The sequence below is a fragment of the Danio aesculapii genome, chromosome 7 (assembly GCF_903798145.1).
Source record: "Danio aesculapii chromosome 7, fDanAes4.1, whole genome shotgun sequence".
In the NCBI taxonomy this organism is placed as follows: Eukaryota; Metazoa; Chordata; class Actinopteri; order Cypriniformes; family Danionidae; genus Danio; species Danio aesculapii.
Genome location: NC_079441.1, coordinates 20,870,678 through 20,898,625, shown reverse-complemented (window position 1 = coordinate 20,898,625; position 27,948 = coordinate 20,870,678). Strand labels below are relative to the sequence as shown.

The window sequence follows — 27,948 nt, the reverse complement described above, 5'->3', positions numbered from 1 at the left end:
AAGGAAGGAAGAAAAAACATGGAAGAAAGAAAGAAAGAACCCAAAATAAGTGTTCTCTGGTAGGTCTCTGGTGCCCTCTAGCGTCAGTCCACAGATAGTACAGTCTTACGGTGTGTCGTGTCTGTGTGCTGGTTGTTTAAGGCATGTGCTCATGGAAAAGGTTGGTCAGGAGTGTAGTTGAAACTGGCATCCAGAAACATGGCCAGTGTGCCCAGAGTAGTGATGACGACAAAGAGCCAAAGAAAGAGACGATCCAAAACCACAGCAATGTACTGCCAGTCATCTGTCATCTACACACACACACATACACATCACATGGAGAAACAACGGGATATGTTTATCTCACTGGCACAGCAGGATGTGTATTGTCAATATATGAATAATCATGAGGATCAGGAGCAGAGTGAGAGGAAGAGCCTCTAGATAAAGGCTTCTTTGTGTTTTTGTGAGTATGTGTGGAGAAACGGAGACTGAATTGAATGAGGATGTGTGTGGTTTGTGTTCATAGACTTACAGTATCATCCACATCCTGCTTCTTTAGTTGTTCAGACATGTACGTTATGGCAGCGATGGCAGATTTGAGATTGGGAGGCAGAATCAGACAATAGTTGTCGCTGTTTGAAAACCTCTGCAACTTTACCGTGCTCTCATTATGGCTGAAAAAAAACCCCACAAAACATATTAACCCTAAATAACAGTCACCATAATCGGAAATCCTTGAAAGTTTTAAATATTTTGATTTATAAAAAATCCTATGTACATTTATATGTATTTATGTGTGTATTATACCGTCTTTACGAATTACAAAATAAAGGTTATAATGCAGCGTCTATGGAGCAGGACTGGCTGCCGTTATCAGTCTATCACTTTTTCCCTTCTTCTGATAGTCTTGATGACACCACCGTGAAAGTTTTCTTTTATTATATCAGCAAATGGGATTGTGAGAAGAATCAGGGTATCTTCCCTCTATTCCATATCCATTTTCAAACAAAAAAGGAAAAAAAGAGATTTTGGCTCGATTTTCGTTTTTATAGAGTAGGAAAACGGATAAACTACTTTAAAATTCATTATACACATGTAGGCGTTGCTGAAAAACATTTCTTCTGATTGGCCAACCAAATCTGAGCTTGTGACGTTGCCCTCAAAATAATAGTCCTCTCTCTCTCTCTCTCTCTCTTTCTATATATATATATATATATATATATATATATATATATATATATATATATATATAAATATATATATGTGTGTGTGTGTGTATTAAAATAGGAAAAAATAAAATAAAAACAGATGCTACCCTTTGTTATAGCCCCAGGGCCCAATGTGTTCTTATTCTGGTCCTGCAAACAACTATTAAAAAAACTAAACAATATAAAAAAAACCCCACTAAGTAAACAATATTAATTATTATTATTATTCACCTTTTATTTTTATTATTATTATTTAGGCCTACAGTAGCTCTAAAACAATCATGCAAACCAGGTGCTGCTTGAAAATGGTTATCTTTGCTAAGCATCAGGCGGTGGCAAACTATAAGCATAAGTCCCTTTATATTATTATTTTTATATAGGCCTTGCTTGGAAGCAATCACGCATACCAGGTTCTGCTCGGAAATGGCAGTTTTTGCTCAGCATCAGATGCACAGCAGCAAGACGTTTGGCTGCGAACTATGAGCTTATTTTAATGACAAATGTGTAATAATCCTGCTAATTTATGTTTTTATTTAATTTATGCACATGCAATGAATAACATGCCTGCTAACTGATCAAATGATAGAATATGTAAACTTAGTTTATATATGTATATAATTAAATAATAATAATTAAAAGCCTGGGTGTTGATCCGCAGAGGATTTTTATTTTGAGAGTGACATCACAAGCTCAGATTCTAATAATCGAAGGACTATGACTCACAGAATGATTGATTTCAGTTATGGGTGAGTTTGGTGTAAATAATTGTTAATAAATGTTGTATTTTCACAAACTTTCAGATGTAGCAACACAAAGCCATAGTTCACTGAGATGCGACGCAAACAGCTTTCAAATCCCAGAATATTTGTCTTCCATTTCAGGACCACACCAATTAAATGTGTAATAAACATTGCTACATCTGAAATCAGGTGCTGCAAATGCATTGTTGATGCCAGAGGTCAGAGGAGAATGGCCACTCTGGGTCAAGCTGATAAAAAGGCAACAGTAACTCAAATTACCACTTGTTACAACTGAGATATATAGAAGAGCATCTCTGAACGCACAACACGTTGAACCTTGAGGCGGATGGGCAAAAGCAGCAGAAGGCCACACCGGGTGCCACTGTTCTCAATTGACCTCCACAGTCACCAGATCTCAATCCAATAGGGCACCTGGGATGTGGTGGAATGGGATATTCATGGATGTGCAGCCAGCAAATCTACAACAACTGCGTGATGCTCTCATGTCAATATGGACCAAAATCTCTGAGAAATATTTCCAGTACCTTGTTGAATCTATGCCATGAAGGATTAAGGCAGTTCTGAAGGCAAAAGCAGGTCCAACTTAAGTAAGGTGTACCTTATAAAGTGGCCAGTAAGTGTATGTTTGGCATGCTGTATGCAATCGTCTCCTCTTTTATTCTGAAACAAAAGACCTGACCTGTGACCTGACCAGTCTGTAAGTGACAGTGGCACATTTTGAAATGTCAGGGCAAAACTTAGACAACATGCACCAGATTTACTGCAGCTGTCACATTTGTAGAGAAATAAACTGTTCATGTAACAATTTTCATCCTAATTCTAAGAGAAAATCATCTGATTACTTCCAGTCGCCACAATTGTCACTCACATGGCATCACAGCAATAAAAAAACACCACCGTTTAATCAAATCTCAAAGGAAAATATTAGGCAGCCTGTATACAACTACACAATTAATATCAAAAACAATACAATTAAAATTTTTATACCCCCCCCCCATTTTCTTTAATAACAGCAACATTCTCTGCAAATAATTTAAGAATAATTAAGTTAAGCTACTAAACAACTTAGTAGGCATCATCCTCAATAAACAGCATTGTTCAGTAGTGTCGTTCACCATGCCATGTTGTACAGTAGCAGAAGCAAATACTGTAGTAGAGGTCAGTGTTGTGTTGCTATAGTGGGAATGAGTCTGTCATATGGTGGGGAATGAATGAGAGCTGTGCTGTGTCTGGGACTGACCTCTCCCTCTCCTCTCTCACATTTGCATTGCTTCAAGGGTGACTTTTTTCCAACAGGGATTATAGAGAGCACCACCACACGTCCGGCACATGACAGGCACGGTCAATGAGATGCACACTGCTATAGACAGCAACAGTAATGCACACTTACAAATACTTGTTTCCACATACGGTAGGGACACACTCACTTTACCATGCGAATGCTGTATGCACACACTAAATATTATCGACACGGATACACCATATACACCATAAATGAAAAGATACACAACAGGCCATCAGAGCAATAAGCTGACTGTGTTTACAAGGATTTTAGGCTGCATTAGGCTTTTGTGGAGCTTGTTCTAAACAGCCAGGAATAGCATTTTATTGAGTATTTTAGTGTGTATATTATTATGTTTCTGGCCCAAACTGGTATGTAGAGCACCAAAGAAGTTAACCATTGTGATCAAACCCATATTTTTACATTCTATCTTGTACACTACTTGACAAAAATCTTGTCGCCTATACAAGTTTTAGGAACAACACATAATAACTTCGATTTGTTCATTTGCTATCAGAAGGGGCTTATATGACAGGCAAAGGCCTCTTGATTACTTTCAGTTCATCAAGATTCTTTGGATTCATTTTCAATGCCTCCTCCTTCATTTTACCACAGACATGCTCAATAAGGTTCATGTCTGGTGACTGGGCTAGCCAATCCTGGAGCACCTTGACCTTCTTTGCTTTCAGGAACTTTGATGTGGAGGCTGAAGTATGAGAAGGAGCACTATCCTGCTGAGAAATTTGCCCTCTCCTGTGGTTTGTAATGTAATGGGCAGCGCAAATGTCTTGATACCGCAGGCTGTTAATGTTGCCATTCACTCTGCAGATCTCTCGCACACCCCCATACTGAATGTTACCCCAAACCATGATTTTTCCTTTACCAAACTTGACTGATTTCTGTGAGAATTTTGGGTCCATGTGGGTTCCAATAGGTCTTCTGCAGTATTTGTGATGATTGAGATGCAGTTCAACAGATGATTCATCAAAAAAATGCCACTTTTCTAAATGATCAACTAGAATTCAGGTTATAATTTGTTGCTCTTACAACTGGAATAAAAAGTTGAAATTAAATGTAAATATTAGATAAAGACTGAAAGGCTGCCTTGAACTAAATGCACGTGAAAAAAGTTGTGTCAAGATCATGAGAAAACGAGAGAAAAATATTTGAATGCATGGTCTCTTAGGACTTCCATAATTAAATGACATTTTAATAGAAAAAAAAAAGAAACTAGAGGGAATTCATTGTTTACTTCAAAATTATAACAATAAAAATCTAATTATACATTTTCGATCCCTTTTTCTGCTTTCTATAACTAGGTTGTTCTGCTTTGATGCCAAATGTGAACAGGGTATGCAGACATCTGTTTTCAAGAGTTCTCAACATGTCTCACACTAGCAAACTTAAACCTCAAGCTAGGGCTGAGCGGTATGGCAAAAATGCAATCTCGATAATTATTTTCCATATTGAACGATAACGATATACATTTCGATATAAGTTGTAAATGCTTCCAGATTTAAATAGCCCATTTAATAGCATAACATATTTTTGGCTGATAAATTTTTGGTGGCTGAAAATTAGGTACATCTCTAATATTAACATACTTTTAGATTCCCATTGATGCACATTTCTGCTGTGTGATTGGCTCTTAGATCAATATAGAGTAAATTAAGTCCAGACCGTATCATTGTTTTTGACTTAAATTTGATCACGATTCGATATAACAGCCCAACCCCAAGCATCAAAGCTCCATTTAGATTTTCCAAGATATTTGGTAAATTAAATTAGTAATTTAGGCCATTGTTTATCAAAACACTAGCTGATAATAACTATAACTACTGTATGGTTGGTTAAAAGAAAACACATACATCATAATTAATGGTCCCTAAGACCACTCCTCTGATCTGGCAGTCCTCAAACCGGCGCCACGTTTTGAAAGACTTAACACTTTAACAAAGCTCAAGTGGCATGTAGCCATCTTAAAACCACCTGTTAGACTGGCTAAAGAGTGGGCACACGCTGCGGCACCACATTATAAAAGGCAGAGTGACGGAGCACAGGTCATGAGCCATTCTCAAACAGATGAAGAGAACTGGCATCCCAAAGCCCCCGCAAGAGTGTTCATTACTCCCATAATGAACAGATGGAGACCAGTCTCTGCCACACACACACGCACGCACACGCACACGCACACACACACACACACACACACACACACACACACACACACACACACACACACACACACACACACACACACACACACACACACACACAGTACAATAAAGCAGAGTCATGTGCACATTTTCAGAGAAAACCCATCCATCTGTTTATCCTGCCATTCATCCATGTATGTGCATGGTCCACCTTTGGAGCTCTCCTGCTGTTCTTGTGTGCATTACAGCCTAATGCCTGAGCTCAACAAGGGCTTATGTTCTGGCGACTCTGGAGGGGTGACTGGGCTTAACTGGGCTGAGAGCAAATGCCCTTGTATCGAGAGGAGGAACAGCCTGCATGGAGATTTTCCTCATGCGACTATGATCCGCGTTTATGAGAGTTGCTTAAAAGTGAGCAATACCGGCAACACCAGTAGATTACAGTACAAGCATGTTAAACTGCTGCGTATGTAAGAAAAATGCTTTTCCTACATAGAGTTTTTGTCTTGTTTCTAGTCTAAGCATCTCAAAATTCTTAAATCAAGAAGCATTTTCTAGACAAGCAAAAAAATATTGTCTGGTTTTCAGAAATAATACGTAAGAAGAATAATCTCATTTCAAAGCGAAAACAATAATATTTTTCTTACATCATTGGCAGATTATTTTGTCTGTTTTAAGAAAAAAATTTACAGAATTTTTACATATTTTTTCTGAAAACAAGACAATATTTTTACTTGTCTAGAACATGCTTCTTGATATAAAGGTACCATATACATTGGTTTAATAGGTTTAATTTTTCTAAGATATCCAAATAGTAGGGTCATAGCTTGGGTGAGTTTAAAAAAAATCTCCAGAAACTTTTTTATAAGTTCATTTATTACTCCATAAAATACCCATAGAATCAGTAGGTCCATGACTGACCATATATGGTTCGTGTCGTGAATATTAATGAGCTCCGCTCTGACGTGTCGCGCTTACAGACACAAACACAGAGCATGATGTACGCTGAACACAAACAAATATAAACCCAATCGGAGTAATGTTAACCTATTTTGTTCACCAGATCTGTTGTGGATAAAGGCTAATTTAGAATTAAACTAGACAAAAGAGAGTGATAGAGATTGCATTGCATGAACAGATGAAATTTGACATGATTTAGTGTTTGTTAAAACATACACATCAAATTTAGATAAATTAACAAAATATGTAACTAAACAAACTGTATGTCTCTTTGGAGTGGAGATTAATAAATGTGTATTCTGTAAACCTTGAGGCCAGTTTGAAACAGTTTGAAACTCATGCTGTCATTGCCCATTAACACACAAACAATTTAGCGCTTGTGTTTTTTAAAATAAAAGTCCCACATATATAGTAGGTGAAACGTACGCTAAAAATAACTAAGGGAGGAAAAATATCCCCGTTGTTTCACTAGAAAACATTTGATTTATCAAAACGCAGCCTGAGGCATTAATGATTTCAGAGCTTTTTTATGATCTCAGCGGTGCATATGAGTAGTGTTCTTTTGATGACGTCAGCTGCTCGTCAGGTTCAAATGAATGACCTAAAGTTGGCATTCATGCAAATGCGGAGGGCGTGGCCCATGAGTCTCGTCAGTTTGTTTTGTCCTCTCATCGGCCCGTTGTCCACCGGGGTTTTACACTTGTGAAGTTTACATGAAAGCGAGGAAACAGTGGTGTCTGAGGCTCACAGTATGCCCATTTCCATATACTAATCTTTTAATGTGTTACTATGCCTTGGTATACCCAGATTTTCATTATGGGGCACCTTTAAAAATATAGAGATATTTATACTAGAAAAAAGACAAAAATTTAAGTATGAAAAATGATTTTTTTTTTTTTTTGCAGTGTATTGATTTGGCACCTTTATGTATGTTTGTTTGAGATAGTGTTCATTAATTGTGAACCTGAACTGTGTCTAATGATAACACAATATCCATTCTAGCAATGCAATAACATACAAGCCAAATGACATATGCTTTTGTTAATGGTCCTTGCTTCATCATTCTGATGCTCTGAATTAAAATACTGTGACAGCCTTCAGCAATTCTTGCAGTACAGCAAATAAATCCACAGCAGGAAACAACAAAGCCAGTGTAGTCCAATTCACAAAATAAATCACAGCTGAGTCATAAATAAAAACAGTATAGTCTGCTTCCTGAACAAATTACTCTTATGAGTCATTTGCTATTTATTAGCTTATTTTTAATAAAACAAAAACACAATGTGCCCAGTGCTGTCAGATTCTCAACCGAATGACTCTTATTAAATGTATTAAACATGACCAGAATAGTCAGAATTTTGTACAAATAAATGCTGCTAGTGTCTATTTATTAAATGAAAATTATTTTGGATAACCATAATAATCCAATTCCCAAAACAAATGACTCTAATGTGACTCTTTTTAAAGCAAAAACAAAAAAAAAAAAAATTAAATAAAATAATAATAAATATATATAAAATAATATGTATATAATAATAATAATAATAATAATAATAATAATAATAATAATAATATATATATATATATATATATATATATATATATATATATATATATATATATATATATATATATATATATATATATATGCATATGTATATGATGATTTTTAACAGAGCAAGCAATTTTTTCACAGCATTTCCTATAATATTTTGTCTTTTGGAGAAAGTCTTATTTCTTTAATTAAAATCTTTTAATCTTTAATTAAAAGCAGTTTTTAGTTTTTAAAAAACATTTTTAAGTCGACATATGTAGTGTAAATGTGCAGCGTACAACCTTTTAAGATTACAGAGCTGGTTCCTCTTGTGCTTCCTATTATGCTTTCTCACTTTTAATTATAGTCAGTGTGTAGTTTTTATGTTTGGGTATAAAAACATATCCTATGTTAAAAAAGATCAAAAGGTCCACTCAAAAAGAGATATTTCGTTTTTTAAAATTAATTTTCAAGAACCACAATGAACATCTCGTTTGGACTACAAGCTTGTTTTACAAGATTTAATTATGTCACTATGCAGCCCAAATCCTGCCTATGAAAATGCGAACTGTTTGGGGGTGGGGAGGGGCAAAACAACAATAACGCTGCCACTCTGGTGTGTCCTGCTATATATGTGTGTGTAAAGGTTTATCAATGCCATAACCGTAGACATCAGCATGTATTTTACAAACATACATGCAGATATATGTATTTAAATGTCTTAAATCCAAAACAAATGTTTTTTATTGACAACAATCTCCATGGAAGAGACAGAACTTAAATAAAAAATAAAAACATAAAATATTAAAGCAGAAATAAAACATTAAGCTATTTGCCAATTATAACACATTTCATTTCTCATCAAACTTGGAACTAATTGAGCTGTTTGTGTTAGGCTGGGGAGAAAGATATCATAATAATGTCAATTATGTAAAAAATAATGCATTTTTTGAATCACAAAGCATGAGAAAATGCTCTAGTACACCCTTCAAACAGAATCAAGACTTTGTAAAATAGCATAATAGGACCCCATTAAATGTGGCTTTGTAGTAACTATGTAAATTATTCAATTTAACTAATAAATCATGACAATATCTAGTTTAAGATGCACATCATGTAGTATTTCTGTATGAAGCTGTATTTTTTTCCACAAAAAGGGGCCATTTAAAGAATTACATTTATGCTTTACAAAGTAAATTAAAAAAAGCTTATCTCATCAGCACAGCAAATGCAAAGTCACACACTACAAATACTTCAACCAGAAGCAGGATTACTTTCCATAATGTTTATGATCCTGCTGTGGTTCTGTTCTTGTTTCTGCTTTCAAGTTGTTTGCCTGCCAAAATGAGGCTCTGCAATACGTGAGAGGAAATCAGACATCAGAGGCGCTTATTTAATTGATTGTCTCTCTTCCAGTCTTAAACAGTCTTAACAACAGCCAATACTTCTGACAGTTCCCACTGCAAATCAGGCATTTCAACTTGGCAGGTGGGCAACCGACTTACAAAACTCACTGGTTGCTGGCTGAGATTTTGATGTTCAAGCTATCAGAAGATTTCCCTTAGCTTTAGGCTTCAAGAATAAAGTATTCCTCCAGTGACATACACTAGTTATTAATAAGCACTTTAAATAACAGACCAAATAACAAACATGATTTTACTCATTGCAAACAGAAAACATAAATTATGAAACTACAGCTGTGCCTAAAAATCGTTCAAGAAATTGATTTTGAGATTTTTGAAATGCATTGCTATTCGAATAGATTCTGAGCTTAGTTTTAACAGCAGATGGCGCTCTAGTATTGTTTTAACTAAACATTCAAACGCTCATGAGAAGAAATGCATGTACATTTGACTAAGATATTTAAGTTGACTTTTGTGCAAGAAAATTAATGTAAACAGCTCACTATAGACACTCTTGAAATGTAACTTTATTAATGATTATTTTAGGTTTTAATGGTAAGGAATTGTATGCAAGATTATGTACCATCTGAAATTAAAAACTAAGCTCAGAATCTATTCAAGAGAGAATAGCAATGGATTTTGAAAATCTCATAATCGATGCAGTCTAAATTTCTCTAATGATTTTCACCATAGCTTTATTTGAAACTGCTTAATTTACCTACTTTATTAACCGGTTGTTTGGAATACTTGATTCTGATTGGTCAGTCGCAACGTTCCATGGTATGTTATCCCGAGATAACAACCGCTAAATAACACTGGCTCATCCAGGAACCTCAAATCATTTTGACCGTCAGTGAATTTGTTCAAATACAAGTACATACATCAGGGGGTCTCAAACTCAAATTGGCGAGGGGCCACTTCAGTGACTGACAATTCATAGGAGTGCTGTTTTAACATTCAAGCACAAGAATAAAGTGGAAACCTAAAATTATTGATGGATCTTAGGACTACAGACATGAGGTTTATATTTCAAGCATTACCTGTCACCAGTGATAATGCAAATCAGCACGTTTATCGTGTCACACATCAGCCGCTGAAATATATCTGTGGTTGTTGTGTGTATGGCCAAGCGTTAGACACACACTCAGTCATTCTTCCACAGAGTATATACAGTCAAAACTCTAGCTTTCTGTTTCTTCTTGTACATATTGAAGGCGTAGTTTAAATTATAATAATAGGCATAATAATTATTATTCTGTCCAAACCAATTGTATTGTCCCAATAGCGCAACAACAGCAGAAAGCAGTTTGGGTAACTTAAAGTGACTTTACTGCCGATTGTTCTTAATATCTTTCTTTTTTTTTTTTTGTAAAACTACAACAAAGAGGGGAAAAGTATGTACATATTCACATTTACTTAAATTCAATTCAACTAGCAGTTCAAATTTACTAATGTACATAGTTTATGCAAATCTTAATAAGCATATAAGAAAAATCTACTAAATGAGACCATTTGAATCGAATGTTAGCAAAATGATCATATTTGTTACTCCTCCAGCATAACATGTAAGCCATGAAGTGTTTGTACAACAAAATCCGAAAAGTAGTGTAAAATAATCAAAGGACCCTTGAATATTCACAGAAATAGAGTTTTAGTAAAAACTGAGCACTTACGGACACATTTTTAAATCAGCCACAGAATTAAAAGCATGTGTGTTAGTCTCGACTGTACACTGAGAGAAAATGGAAGTAAAATTAATCTGAATGCAGTACCTTAAATGTTGACTAGATCGCGGGTCATAACCACAAGTGGCTAGACGCGACTGCACAACAAGGATAGTGGCTCAAAAATATGTTTTGGTGGGCTGAATCTCGTTGTATTTTTAGGTCAGTTGTGGGCTGGAGGGAGGATTCATATGTACCTGCTGGTCTGTCATGCCGCAGTTTTGGACAGTTTGACATAATCTTGTGAATGAATAATACCCAGGTCAGTTTATGCTTTAATCCAGGGGTGTCAAACTTAGTTCCTGCAGGGCCGCTGCCCTGCACAGTTTAGTTCCAACCCTGCTTCAATAAACTTACCTGCAGGCTTTAAACAAACCTGAAGGACTCAATTAGTTTGATCAGGTGTGTTTGATTAGGGTTGGAAATGTAGCTTTTAGCGGAAGTTTTACCAGGAAGTCCTATTGTCACATCACTCATCACAATCACTTCCAACCAATAGCCTCGAGACACAAGGAATACCTAATGCCACGTCACCCATCACAATTAGTTCCAACCAATAGCCAAGAGACACAAGGAATATATAAGCGGTCCATTCATTTCATTCATTTGGTTGCAGGTACTGACTCAGATGTTCACCCACCACCACCAGGTTGGCCCAGTCCAGGGGGGAAGGCTCCGCCCCAGCCTTCGTCCTCAGCAGTCATAGCTGGATCTAAAAGCTTCCAAATCAAGCTACGGACAGGGCCTCCGCCAAAGAAATCCTATGTTTGGTTAAATGATAATTTTGTCAAATAATACTAATCAATAAATGTAATTCAATATCATGATTATCTCCCTGCTCTTAATTGTCTAAATTGTGCAGAGCTGTGCCCCTCCTGTGCTTTATTCAGTTCGTTTCAGTCATACAAAGAAAATGAAACATCAACAAAGAAACAACAAAAACAACAACAACAATACAGTCCGGTACTGGCAGGTGCGTGTGTATATGTGCGTGTGTGTGCATGTAAAGGTAACTTGGTGGACAGGTCAGAGTACATACATGAGGGACAATGACAGTCAATAGATGAAGCAAGTATCATAGATATAAAACAGATAGAAAGAAACCAGTCAGTGGTAAGGAGTGACAACAATGCTAGTAATGTATGATAGTAATAATGACAGTAAAAAGAAAGGACAACAGTAATAATAACTGACAACAACAATAATAATAAATCACAAGTACTACACCAACTACCACTACTACAGAAAGTTACTAATGTTACAACTACTACTGCTGCTGCTACTACTACAGCCACAACCAACACTACTACTACAATGTCTACTACTACAGCTTTGTGCTTTTGACTGTTTGGTGACATCTTGTGACTGAATAATGTGCAGGTTAGTGTATACTCCATGATGGTTGTTTCCGCAGAATAAATCCGATAAGCCTGTTGGGCTTCATTCTGTGATAGCAACCTCTTAGATGTACTTTATGCCTAACTTAACCACAACATTATCCTATACATATACAGAAATCTACAGTGCATTCGTTACTTGCTATTTAAATAGGATTTCTAGTTTACATGTAATAATAAAAGCTTTAGAGAACACTGAACTGTTGATAGTTTTAACTAACGTGTTTTATTGCAAAGAACACTAACCTTCCTCTCCATGGCATAACCAGCTCTGGATTGATCTTTCGGATAAAATATTCCCCTCCAGGTCTGTGGCTTTTTTCCAAACAACCCATTGGGATGTTTTCTTTTGGCTCTTCCTTCACTGGTTCCTCTGGGGGGGGCCTCAGCACACCCAAGTAGCGAGGCAGTAAGTTGATGAAAACCTGCAGAGTTATATCACAGGAAGCATGTTCAATAAATTTATGGAAAAGCTGCCATTTACAGTAAATTTAGATCTCAGCAAGTCTCACCTTGCGCACCCATCCGGGCATGTGGTGTGTGCTGGGTGTCCTGTGGTGGAGGTTTAGGACAACCACGCTAAGGATGACGGAAAAAGTGACCAGGATCATGGTGAACATGACATAGTTAACAATAATAGGAATGGCAAGTGATGTTTCTGGAACTTTGTCAGCCAACAGTAACATGAAAACAGTGAGTGCAATGAGCACTGAGATGGACAGAGTCATCTTCTCACCTGAGGGAGAGAACAGAAAACATACAGTATGGGAATGTTGTATGGCATTAAACCTTCATACACGTAAACTTGCTAATAATCATACAGTCATCCTATAGGAATAAGTATTGACATTACACAGATGATGATTTGCTCTATTTTAATCTACATACAGTTGAAGACATCTTTTTTAGTCCTCCTGTGGAACTCTTTTAAATATTTCACAAGTCCTGTTTAACAGAGAGGGGTGACACGGTGGCGCAGTGGGTAGCACTGTCGCCTTACAGCAAGAAGGTCGCTGGTTCAAGCCCTGGCTGGGTCAGTTGGCATTTCTGTGTGGCATTTGCATGCTCTCCCTGTGCTCACATGGGTTTCCTCTGGGTGCTCCGGTTTCCCCCACAGTCCAAAGACATGCGCTATAGGTGAATTGAATAAACTAAATTGGCAGTAGTGTATGTGTGTGAATGCAAGAGTGTATGGGTGTTTCCCAGTGCTGGATTGTGGCTGGAAGGGCATCCGCTGCGTAAAACATTTGCTGGATAAGTTGGCGGTTCATTCCGCTGTGGCGACCCCAGATTAATAAAGGGACTAAGCCGAAAACAAAATGAATGAATGAATGATTAACAGAGAGAAGGTCAACATTTTTTTAACAAAATAGTTAACTAATTTCATTCATTTAAGAGGAGGGCTAATAATTTTGTCTTCAACTGTATATTCATAATAGAAGCTATGAAAGCCACTGCATAATTATTATATTTTATATTATAACAAATTATAATTATATTTGAAAGTAATAATTACATTTGAGACTTTCATGTAAAAACTACCTTCTGTGCAATTCATATGTTTAGCAAAAAAAATTGTATTGGCACGTTGATCATGATGTCTAAAAATATATAGAAATTGAATGAGTTTGTCAGTAACAGGTATATAGTATATACAGTACAGCAATAGCAAAGAATTAAAATGTGTTTCCTGCTTGCTGGACCAAAACATACAAACGAACCATGACTTTAAAACCGACATACCAAAGCATCATTCTTTGAGTAATGGAAAATTCATATTATTTAATGTACATTACACTGATCTTGTAATTAAAGATGTCCACCTGCACCAGGCGGCAGGTAGAAGACAAAAATGGCCAGCACACTGGTGAGGATGCAGGGCACGATGATGTTAATGACGTAGAAGAGAGGCTTTCTCTCAATGATCAGGTAGAAGGTGATGTCCTCATACAAGTCATCCTGGACGTTCTTTCTGCTGGGCTTGTGACAAATCTGCCACTCGCCGTTCTCTTAGGGAAGAGAGAGGACTAATGAGAGGAAGAGAGACAGAAGGAAAGAGACGGTGTGCCATGTGCCAAGTTGCTAGAATACTTGGCAACAGTACAGGAAAATTGCTTGAAGGATCATTTTCATTTCAATATGTGAGAATTCTTCATTAAGATATCTAAAAACCACTTGAACAGTGTTATATGTATTTGCTGATTTATGCACTTGCATTGTCTTAAATGTTTAGAAAAATGTTCAAATCCAGAGAAATAAGCTATTTTAACTAGTCGCCATACTAATGATATCATACAGCCTCAATGCCTTTATTTAGCCTTTATTTTAACAAAACAACAGAATAATAGGGTATATGCCAAGCTAGTGTTTTTCCCTTACTGACAAACTTCCAGTGACCTGTTATTGTGAGCTTTTTTTCCATTTTTATACGGTTCCTTTTACAGCATCGATGTTGTAATGTAATTCAAATACAATCAGTTAAACAGACTTTGGCATTCATTTAGTTGCTCAAGCGTAAAACGAGACAAAAAGCTGTTTGCTCGCACGCACCCGTCAGAAACGGCAGGCTAGCGCAGAAGGTCCATTGAATATACTGGAGTAAAATAAATGCTCATATTATAAAGACATGGCGGGGAAAAATGTAATTTAATGCAGTACTTCTTGTACAATCTGAGACCCACTTTATATCGGATATCACTCAGGCAGTGGAGATCGCTGAGATTAACCCAGGTTACTGGCAAATTAAAATGGAGTTTAACCCATGTTACCGGCAAATTAAAAGTCCTATTAGCATGCTTCGGCATATACCCTATAACCACAGATTACAACTAACAAATTTCTTAACTTCACAGCATCATCAAAGCACATAATGAAGATAAAAAAAGACAAATAAACATACAAAAAGTAACAATAATAATAATAATAAAAGAACACAAATTAACCAAAATTTATTGTGATCTAAGGATTTGCGAAAAGGTACCTGAAATCCTGGGACCCACATATTCAAGGAAAGGAGTCTAGATCTGATAAAAGTATAATTTTTCCCCTTGAACAGTAGGTAATATATTCCAATGACATAAGATCAAATATTACTTTATGCCATTCTGATACTGTCCGTGGTTTATCAGATATTCTTTTAAGAAATACACTCTTCCGGGCAGCATAGGTAAGAAAGTTAAACAACTCCTCAAATTATTATCAGCAAGCCCTAACAAAAACTTAAGAGAGTCAAAGTCACATTTTGTATTAAATATATGGCTTAATCTACTACAAATCTGAACCCAAAAGCCTTTAATATATATATACAATTCCAAATACAATGCATAAAATCCCCTTCTTCAACTTTGCACTTAAAACAGAATGGAGAATAATTTGAATTAAGTGATGGGGTAATTTGGAGATGATTTAAAAGTTTGAACCGTTGTTCTTTAGTTCTACAGACTGATACAGACAGATACAGACTGATATATTGCCAGCATACTGCCACATGTGTGTCCAAGTGTCTGCATTGATTGAACATCCCAGATCTTTCTGCCAAACATCTAGGGTTGCCACATTATTAACTTTTGCTCTTAGCAACACCAGTTTGGTTTCGCAGAAGACAGGGTCACACTTTTATTAGACAGCACATATCAGCATTATAACAGAAACCTAAAATGTATTTAGTATGGTAAAACAGTGCTGCTTTTTCCCTACATGATCATGACTGAAAAAACCCAAAAGCGATTGGGACATAATAAAAATTCTGTTTCTTTCATGCCGGATTGCACTTGTCTCTTATCAACAATTGCTACAGCGCTCTTGTTTAATTTTCAGTTTTACTCTGCTTCATACTACCATGATACTGAGTTTAAATTTTTTTAGATCAACCATGTTTTGTAGTATGTATTAAAGACCACAACTCCCATGATTCCACACCAAAATACGCCATTGTTTGTTGTAAATATGTGCCCTCTAGTGGCTAAAATGACAAAATGTGCCTTTAATACATGTGAAAAGTACACCATCTTTCTTGTTTCATATTAGTTTCCGGAGCTGGAAACTAAGTTAACACTTTTAAGAAGAAGGACACTTACCAGTGAAAGCATTCTCATCGATCACTATTTCATGGAGCTCATTGCCGTCTTCATCTAGACCATATTGAAGGTCTACCTCTGAGGAATCATACGTGTAGGAACGAAACACCATTGAGCAATTCTGCCAGTCAAATGGAAAGTACGCCACCTATAGGGTTGGAAACACAGCTTGGAACTACAGTAAAAGTGATACAGTTAAAGGATCACCCCAAAATGAAGATTCTCTCATTTTTTATCCACACTCAAGTGGTTCTAAACTTTTATGAATTTCTTTAATAATTTGATCACAAAATAAGATATACTGAAAAAATGTTGGGAAAAAAACAGCCATCAACATCCATGGTAGGAACAAAACGTAATATGGAAGTCAATGGCTGCTTTATTCTGACGTTCTACAATATATCTTCATTTGTGTTCAACAGAAGAAAATAATTCAAACAGTTTTTAATGATATTATACATATTTTTGGGTGAACTATTCCTTGAAATTGATTAGTGAGTACAACACCATAATAACACTGTAAAATGGGCTTTATGTATTGTTATTAGCGACACCAGTGGCTGTGAAGTGAACTGCTGCCAGAAACTTATCGCTCATGCACATGTAACACAAGAAAATGAGATTCTATGGGATTTCTTTTTTGTTTTTGATTAGAAATTAAAAAGTCGTTTAAATAAGAGAAGGAAATACACTTGCACAAAAAAATTGACATTTAGATGAATTAGGCAAATATGTGCTGCACACTTTTCTATCAACAACAGCATAATCAAAGATTTGGTGGACCAGAAACGGCAATTGAAAAGCATGTGATCATACTGATTTAGATGATTTTGCATAAGCTCTGCAATTCCCCAGAATAGAGATATATATGAATAGATCTGGGTATGGAAAGCTATAGTCTGAATCTTTTTTTATTTGCATGACACATTGACATAACAGAAGAGAGGTTCTCATGAGCATTACAAACTATTTACACATCGGCAATACAACAATGATTAATTGATGAAATAAATGCTGAAAATAAACACATACATTTAGCAGAGTGATTCATGTTAAATATTCAAGGATATATGAAGGTTAAATTCTTACTTGGTTAAATTCAAATTATGCATAAAAATGAGCAAAAACCTCATGTTTATTTAGTGCATTTAGAGAAAGTTTAGAAAATATTGTACATGTACCTCTATGGAGCAGGAGCTGCGGTAGATGGCTGGGGGTAACCAGGAGACGGTTCCATCACTCCTCACAAGCACATTCACATACAGCGCAACGTCAAACTGACCATCATTACTATTAAACAGATAGAGAATATCTGTGTCACATCCTAAATTTATTATGTCCTTTGCAGCTTTTATAACAGCTATTTTATAGTATAAAGAGATCAGATTTTCAATTTAACCTATAATTTTGTCTTCAGAAGAATATTAAAGAAGATTTTAGCTGGAACTGTTGTGCTTCATTTAAAAAATCTTTTTTTTTTCTGTTGAACACAAAACAAGATATTCTGAAGAATGTTAAGGGGAAAACCACCCACTCACATCCATAGTAGGGAAAAAAACCTATGTATGACAGTGGCTACTTTGTCTAATATTCTTCAGTATATCTTCCTTTGTGTTCAACAAAAGAAAGAAATGTAAAAAAAAAAAACAAAAAAAAAAAACTTTTAGAACAAGTGGAGGGTGGATAAATGAAATTTCACGTTCATTTATGAACTATCCCTTTAAGTATGAAAGTGTAGAAATTACTTGGTTATAAATGCTGCTGATCGTGCACTACCTAAACACAATCTTTTAAATGTGTGTCAGTGTGCCATACTATAAGAGGATGTTCTCACTTGTTGATTAGGTAGATGTCTGGACGCCACACTTTTACAGGAGGAATTCGCACAACATCAATTTTCTCATAATCTTCAGGGTTCCAAGACAATCTGTAGTCAGTCCATTCCTTCAAAAAACATTGAGAGAGAGAGAGAGAGAGAGAGAGAGAGAGAGAGAGAGAGAGAGAGAGAGATTTCCGTAGATTTTTACAGTTTTGTATATTGAATTAATTCTGAAATGTATTATTAACTGAATCAAGACTTTTTACACATAAATCATAAGTTCTCTACAACATTGGTCATTTCCAATAGTAAGGTTTGTGGAAATTTGTTTGTTTATTTACTTGCGCTTACAGTATTTACTTGCTGAATCATTCATTCATTCATTCTAAATATATATATAACAAATACCTGACTGGGTGGACTGGATTTAGGTTTGTCCATCAACCAACCAATCAATTTTATTGGCCAAATGCAAGTACTAATTTCAGGGTTGCCACTCTGAGCCAAACATCAAATTCTCTGACTTCCCCCTGACTTTCACTGACAAAAAAAAAATGCTGCATTTCCATAACCTATAACGAATTAAGCAAAAGGCCTCTGTTGTGCTTTTTTAATATAATTTAAATAAAAAAACATGGTATTAAAAATTTTTAATGTGATAAATGCAAACTAAAATTTAAAAAGGCAAACAAAAACCCTGATGCTGCCATACTTGGGCAAAAAAAAAAAAAAATTAAAATCCTTTCAATGTCAGGAATAGATCCATGATATTTCAGAAATTTCATGACCAGTGGGAACCCTGTGATTTACTTTAAACAAACTCATACTGACCCCAAACTTTTGAATGATGTAAAACATTTGATCCATTTTCCAAATGGGGATATCCTTGTTCTTTATCCATTTTATTTTGATCAGCTGGCCAAAAAAATGACCCCCAAACCTTATCCAATTAGCTAAATAATTTTTTTTCCACTCAAACACATACACAATAATTCCACTAAACATCGTGAGCACAAGTATTTGAGGAAAGCACATAACAAACAAAAACTCCAGGAAAAAAAGCAGAAATGACTCACAGTTTTAAAAAGAGACGAGTCAATTTAAACAGAAAATAAACAGCCCTTAGGAGGATCTGCTTCTCACCATATTCATGAACACGTTTGTTGTCATCTCTCCATTCTTCTGGTTCTGTGAGAGAGAAGAGAGGAGAGATTAGTGCTGCGCTAACGCATGTCATGCCATCACACTCAGTCCTTCCATATGAAAGCTAATGTTCCATGCATGGCTTGATCTCTCAGAGGACTGAGTGCTAATGTTTCTCTAATGTTAGGGAAATGTTGCTGAAGCGTTGACTGCTTGGTCCAGTGGGTACGACAGAGGCAGCTGGACCGCTGATCTCCAACAGCCTGCTGTGAAAGTCACTGAACACAAACTGTGTGAGTGATGAAATGCTTTGGAAACAAAAGAACGAAGCAGTGGTGGATCAGTAAGTAATTCCACATAGGAAAGTGTGTGTGAATGCGTTTATGTGACAGTGTTACGTGCATCATACCAAGCTGATGAGCTGGACTAAAGTCATTCCCACTCGCACCATCACTCGCTCATTCCAAGTACGTGCCGGACGCACTTTCAGGTTATAATCCTGAAACAAATCCTCCAGTAGCCTCCGCTCAGCCTCGGATGCCTCTGAAAACACACAAACACACACATGTACACACACTTGTTTTATTCATTAACTCCTTCCCACTCCTTGTTCCATAACAAATAGTTAACCCCAAGATGAAAATGACACCATAATTTATGTATCAAGCCATTACATTATTGTTGTATATGACTTTCTTCTACACAGAGTTGTTTTTTCATTTTATACTGGGTCATCCATGCTGCTGAGTTTAAAATGTTACCTTTGGTCTTTAACTCTCTTCCACTTCCATTTACCTCTGTGAATTACTGACATTGCACCAGCTTATCAGATCCCTTCCAATCAGGATCTGCTGTTCATCCCCAAATCAAGACTTAAATGTAGGGAAGATTGAGCTTTCTGCATTGCGGTCCCAAAGCTTTGGAACGCCTTACCATCGTCAATAAGACAAGCACCTTCAAAAGTTCAAAAGACCCACCACCCACTGACAAAGTCCAGGAATTGGTCTCTACATGAGCTCGTTTGTCCCATTTTTGACTACTATGCCATCATAAATTGTGAAAATAATTGATAGGAGAACGTTTTAAGACAAATTAAATGTATAATTATTTTAATGGTCAAATTCTGACTAAGGAAAACTGAATGAGCTGTCCAGTTTGTTATTTGCCTATTGTCTAATTTAATTTTTTGATTGATGATAAATTGATGATAATAAATGTTCATATTTCTTTATAAATTTGTTTTTAAATGCTAATCTCATTACATTATTTACAAAACTGTAACATAGTTAGTATAGAGTCCCCATTAATACACAGGGATGTGGCACCCATCAAACTAAAAAAGGCTAGAGAGAATAAAACTACACCATGGTATAATAGTCATACCCGCGCTCTCAAAACAGCAACCCGTGCCCTGGAACGTAAATGGAAAAAAACTAATTTAGAAATCTTTAGAATTGCGTACAAAGACAGTATGTCCAGCTATAGGAGGGCTTTAAAATCTGCCAGGGCTGAGCACCTCCGCAAACTGATAGAAAATAATCATAACAATCCTAGATTCTTATTTAACACCTTCTATCTTCTCTTAAACTCAGACAAAACAGAATTATTACTTATTGGGCCTAAATCCTGTACACAGCAGATCTCACAACTCGACCTACAATTAGAGGGATACAAAGTTAGCGTTAGCGCTACTATAAAAGATCTGGGTGTCATATTAGACAGCAATTTAACTTTTAAAAATCATATATCCCATGTCACAAAAACTGCTTTCTTTCATCTGAGAAATATCGCTAAGTTACGAAGTATGCTATCCATCTCAGATGCAGAAAAGCTAGTCCATGCTTTTATGACTTCTAGGCTGGACTACTGTAATGCTCTGTTTGCTGGCTGCCCAGCATCCTCTATTAACAAACTTCAATTAGTACAAAATGCAGCTGCCAGAGTCCTTACCAGGTCTAGAAAATTTGATCACATCACCCCAATTTTATCCTCCTTACACTGGCTGCCTGTTAAGTTTCGTTTTGAATTTAAAATATTGCTTCTTACATATAAAGCTTTAATTAATTTAGCTCCTGTTTATCTAACCAACCTTCTGTCTCGCTACAATCCAACTCGTTTTTTAAGGTCTCAAAACTCAGGGCTTCTGGTAGTACCTAGAATAGCAAAGTCGAGTAAAGGAGGTCGAGCCTTCTCATTTATAGCTCCTAAACTCTGGAATAGCCTTCCTGATAACGTCCGAGGCTCAGACACACTCTCCCAATTCAAAACTAGATTAAAGACCTATCTGTTTAGTAAAGCATACACTTAGTGCACCACTTAGGGGGCTTCCACACAGGTTATGCATCTTGTTGATATACACTGTGAACATCAGCTACGCTAATTATTTTCTTTATTCTCCATTTCCACCTGGGGATACTCTTCCCGAGGCCCTCAGACTATGCAGAGTCACTGATTCGATCCAAGACCAACGACGAGATGATCCCAAGGTTTCCATATCCTGGACCAGGTCGAATCCTGAGCAGCTACTGTGGTGGTCATGGAGGAGTGGAGAACATGACACTGATTTCTGTGACGCTCCAGAGACAGACGAGTCTTCGCTGAGGCCAGCTTCCAGCCTCCGCCGCTGAGACTACAGTTCTGCACAAGACGTTTGGCCAGCAGAGAAATTAAAATAGTCGTGCCCAACTGAGCCTGGTTTCTCTCAAGGTTTTTTTTTCTTCACTTCCGCCATTAGTGAAGGTTTTTTTCCCTCTCCGCTGTCGCCACTAGCTTGCATGGTTCGGGATCTGTAGAGCTGCGCATCGTTGGATTTGCCCATCAATATTTGGACTCTCAGTAGTGATTATTAAACCACACTGAACTGAGCTCAACTGAACTGAACTTAAACACTACAAACTGAACTACACTGTTCCTATTTACTGTGACCTTTTATGTGAAGCTGCTTTGACACAATCTACATTGTATAAGCGCTATACAAATAAAGGTGAATTGAATTGAATGTTAGGACCCACACAGGCTGGAACCTAGCTTTCTCATGTGGTCTCCCATCCAGGTACTGACCGGGCGCAGCCCTGTTTAGTTTCAGTGGGCGACCATATGACAGTTGCAGAAAACTAGCTGCCGGCAAATCAGATGGCAAACAAGAAAACTAGTTGGCTTGGCATTACTGTATAAGAGTAACAGCATATTTCTCTTATAAAGCTGCATACATGTGTCTTACAACATGTTGTGTACCTCAGTCACACATAACATACATTCCGCTGCTGAAGGAAGTCAGTGATTAGAGTTTATTATAAAAAAATAGAAATATTTTTGTTACAAAAACACCAATCAATCCACTTCATAAGACATGCGTTAATGCCCTAGAAGTGTATCTCTCTAGTTTGATGATGGACCTGTGCACTTTTGCAAACAAAATAAAATAAAAGCCACTATCCAACACCATTACCATTGCATGGAAGAGACAAGATAAAAAAAAACTACTCCGACTATGTTTGTCTGACAGAAAAGAATGGTTTGATGGTGAGAAAATTATGTGGTAATTTTCCTTTTTGGGTGAACTATTCCTGTAAGGCAAGATATTCCAGATGGAAATAAATGAGAGATTAAAGCATTCTCTAATTGTTATCACCATACTTCCACTGTTAATTGATTACATTAAGAATTGCAAATGTTTTTTTGTAATAAACGTTATACCTAAATGTAATGTCTAAACATGCCATTAGAGCTTCATTTCTGGCTCAAATTTCTGGCCCATTCAAATGTCCTGTTTCAATCTTGACATATTAGAGTCAAATATATTTGATCATTTATGAACATATCTCATTATAAAATACTTCAGAATACAGATATGAATAAAACTAAAGTTTGATGTATGCAAGTGCTGATGAAATGGAGATTCATGGCTCAGTGCAGGAGAAGAAAAAAATAGAGAATTTTGGCATTTTAAATAACCATTTTTTATTTAAATAATTTTCATAAAACAGCCTTTTAAAGTTGCATTGCAATTTAAATCTACAGACAGAAATTTATCAAGGGTGCATAAAGTTGTCTTTACAGTATACTACACTTAAAAAAAACTCTTTGTGAAAAACAAAAAAACCCAAAATAAAAGCAAAATGCATTCATAAATTTCAGCCCTGTTTTTTTTTCTACTCGCAGTCCTAAAAAGAGTTTTCTAAGAATGGCTGACCCAGCTCAACATGTGGAGGTGTCACCAGCCTCAGCACTGCTTTCTTTGTCTCCTTATTACAAGGTCAAATATGCTGCAGCATTCTATACATTGTATAGATTGTGTGTCAGAGGGATGCAGTCCTTCACAGTACATGAAAGCACATAACTGACACACAATGGTGACACACACACCTGTTACAATTCGCAATGACATCTATTCACATAAACCTGACCTTATACTTTGATGCAAAAATGAACAGCAATGATTTTTAATATTGTATTATATGACATTTTGATATGCACATCAAATTAATGTCACAGATGTGATTTTATGCACAAAGTATTTGCTCTCATTATGATTATTATTAAAAACGTCTTGCTGGCAAATGTATAAGCATTCTTGAAAGAGAGTGGCAAAATAACACCATTTAATAACAGTACAATATATTATTTTGTTTAATAATATTTAATTCATTTAATTAGTATTTTGAGCTTCGATGTGGTCAGTAACAGAGTGATGTTTTAGTATATAAACTTTTGCTACACTTAAATAAATAAATAAATAAATAAATAAATAAGAAAAACTCTAATTATAAAAAATCTGTAAAGTTTATTACATCATTGTTTTGACAATTAAAAGATTAAATACACAAAACATATTTAAATAATACAAACACAAGATTGTTAAGATTTATTAATATATTACTCTAAAAAATGCTGTGTCACTTTATTTTGATAGTCTGTTTCTTGAATTTAAGTTACATTGCATCTACATGCCAACTAATTCTCATTAGATTATAAGTAGACTTTTAGGTTGGGGTTAGGGTTAGTGTAAGTTAACATGTACTTGCAAAGTTTCTTATAGTCAGTTAAATGTCTGTTGACGGAGCAGTATCAACAGATATTAAGCAGACAGTCTACTAATACTCAAATGAACAATCAAAATAAAGTGCTACCAAATGCTGTATAGTTGTAACCCAATATTGGGTTCAAATGTAATTTAATTTAATTGAATAAATTAAATCCACTGTTGGGTTTGTCCATATTAGACCAAATGTTGGGTTATACCAACCCAGCATTTCTTTTCGAATGTAAGATATATCAATATGCTAATTGTTGTGTACAATAAGAATTATGATCAAAAGTTTGGGCTCATTAAATTATCTTAAATAAAATAAATACTTTCATTCAGCAACAAAGCATTACATTTATCAATACTCACAAAGAGGTTTATGTTACTTGTCCAAACTAAAATAAGCTGAATCAACACAATTATTGAGTATTTTAACAATTTAACTGTTTTATGTTCAATCCACTTAAATTTGTACAAACAATAATGTTAACTCAATCGAGTTGGGTTGGGACGACATGAAGCAATTGTGTGGAACCCAGCAGTAAAGATTTTGTATTTGAAACTAACGCTGTTATTTTCTTTAAAACAGTTCTTAAAATGCATCCCAATTTCCACAAATACATTAACCAGCAAACTTTCAACATTTGAGATATTACTGTCCTTTAAAGTATATTACATTTAGAAATTAACCCGTGTGTTGTTCAAATTGACTACCCTTTCATTATGTTCGTGTCTGTTTTGCCCCATTGACCACCAAAAATAAAGACTAAAAAATTATTTGCTGTCGTAGCTTTGCAATGAAAAAATGTTGTTATAATAAAAGTCAATGAGGCAAAAACAGCTATGAACATAAGAAATGTTAGTAAATTTGAGTGTATTGTTGAGTTTTTTAAATTTTCAAAGTATTGTCTCAAAATAAGATTTGTCGCTAAAATTCATTCCATTTTCTGAAACAGAGAAAGTTGTGGCCAAACTAAGACTCAAAATCACACCAGAGTGGATGAAGTCAGCCCAAACAGCACACAAGGGTTAAAATGGCCAAAAATCAAACTGACCTCATGATTGAACACCAGTAGACATATGAAAAACTACTAAATGAACTGATCTCCATTACCTGTGAGAGCCAGAAGCCAGCAGCAGCACAAAACCCAAAGCACAGTCTTCATTTTAAGCACAATCGGTACATCCACAGTTTGGTCCCCTCACCGACTCTAGCACCAGCTGTCAGCACTGGCACCATCAACAAACACAATTTAACATACACTAACTGACTGGCACATCCCACAGTCTCTGATCTCTCTCATACAGCACAACAGACAGGCCAATGTGATTCTGTTAACGTTTCGCACCGCGCTGAACCCTTACTACCAAACCCTGACACAGTCACTTCATCACTTTCCTCCTCCCTACAATCTGACTGCTGAAACACAGGCCCGTGATTGGTTATGAAGCCAAGGAATTATGGCAGGGAGAGAGGAATGCATTTGGACTGTATGGCATCTCTGGCAGGCACCTGTTGATGTTGCGTGTGTGGGCCAATAGGGTATTTTTGTGGGAGAACAAAGGGAAGAGGTGGTCCTTTCCGGAGGGTGAGAGGACAGGAGAGAACACACACACACACATACACACACACACACAAACACTGCTTGCATACTTTTGTGGGGACTTCCCTTTCACACTTGTTCTCAATATAGCCCTATTTTAACTATGCATTAACCTTAAAATGGTAATTAATTTTTAGATTTTAATTATATAATTCTGAATTGCAGCATTTGCAACTAAATTGGGATTTATCCAACAGCAATGCCAGCAATTTACACTCAAAAATACACTCACACGCACACACAAAGTGATCAACATAAAGGCATGAGGTTTTTAACCTCTCAACATACCCGTCTCTCTGCCTCCATTCAATCTGTTCTGTCTGTCTTGTGGTAAATGTGTTTACTGTGGCTCCAAAGCAACAGCAGATATACACTACCTGACAAAGTCTTGTTGTCGATCCCAGATGTAAGAGCAACAAATAATAACCTGGCTTCTAGTTGATCATTTGGAAAAGTGGCAGAAGGCAGATTTTTCTGATGAATCATCTGTTGAACTGCATCTCAATCATCACAAATACTGCAGAAGACCTATTGGAACCCACATGGACCCAAGATTCTCATAGAAATCTGTCAAGTTTGGTGAAGGAAAAATCATGGTTTGGGGTTACATTCAGTAAAGGGGCGTACGAGAGATCTGCAGAGTGGATGGCAACATCAACAGCCTGAGTTATCAGGTCATTTGTGCTGCCCATTCCATTACAAACCACAGGAGAAGGCAAATTCTTCAGCAGGATAGCGCTCCTTCACATACTTCAGCCTCCACATCAAAGTTTCTGAAAGCAAAGAAGGTCAAGTTGCTCCAGGATTGGCCAGTCCAGTCACCAGACATGAACCTTATTGAGCATGTTTGGGGTACGATGAAGGAGGAGGCATTGAAGATGAATTCAAAGAATCTTGATGAAGTCTGGGGGTCCTGCAACATTATTTCTGTTAAGTGACAAGACTTTTGTCTCAGCAAAGTCAGTCCTTACTGTCCTAATGAAATAATTAAAAATCAAGGCATGATCATATTTTATTTTGGTAAAATAAGTATATTCTAGAGGCCTTTGCCTTTTATTAAAGCCACTTCTGATACCAAATGATCAACTAAAATCAGACTCCGTTTGTAAACTCCTGTTTTGTAAGACTCTTTGCAAAAACCTCATTGCAAAAATTATCTTTGGAAACGTAAACTGATATTTCCTACCGACATACCACACCAAAAATAGAAATAACAAACTTGAAACCATATTTTGTTGGTTATAATAAGTTTTTTGCACAGTACTGTATATACAATACATACAATATAAACTGTATTTACTCTTAAATATATAGCAGTTAAAGCAAGGGGTGACCAAATACTTGCACATAATAACTCATTGTTAATTCATGTTGACTAATGCACATCCAAATGTGACCTTTTTGTAAACAGCTATAAGTGAATTGTATAGTAAACTTACTTTTCACTGCTTAAAAGCTTCACGTTGTAAGTTACCTTTCTAGTAACGATTGTAATTTTTGAAAAAACAAACAAAACAATCATCACAATAACTGCGGTTTATTGATTTAGACTCCAGTCAACAGGCTTTAGACGTCTGTAAGCTAAGATGCTGACCGAAAGCAGGATTGGGCTGTAAATAAGAGTCAGACAAGTGCAATACAATGCCCTCTGGTCAATATCCCACTCAAAGCTCCAAAGAGTTGGCTGGCAGAGTGACATCTGGCTAGCAGTTGTTTTCTCTCATCTTGTTCGTAGTGTAATTTATACATGATTAGCCTTAATGTGGGTCGATCGACATTAAGGTTTTTAAAGGTAAATTTGTACAACTGCTCAGCCCAGGAGAACATAACCTATTATGCTTTTTACACTAATCACAAAGTCTACAAGAGATGC

General features: G+C 36.2%; 1 protein-coding gene across 1 annotated transcript; it reads right to left on the bottom strand.

The window, feature by feature from the left end:
* Positions 1-12: 12 nt before the first annotated feature.
* chrnb1l (cholinergic receptor, nicotinic, beta 1 (muscle) like) lies at positions 13-25,775 on the bottom strand. The gene is made up of 12 exons (XM_056462687.1): positions 25,757-25,775; positions 25,586-25,672; positions 19,855-19,988; positions 19,446-19,490; positions 18,318-18,427; positions 17,665-17,773; positions 16,484-16,631; positions 14,231-14,416; positions 12,920-13,143; positions 12,654-12,832; positions 515-656; positions 13-290 (listed from the first exon to the last, which is right to left on the bottom strand). Exons 1-12 carry the CDS (start codon positions 25,773-25,775, stop codon positions 150-152), a joined length of 1,524 nt encoding a protein of 507 aa, XP_056318662.1. The 3' UTR covers positions 13-149.
* Positions 25,776-27,948: the final 2,173 nt, after the last annotated feature.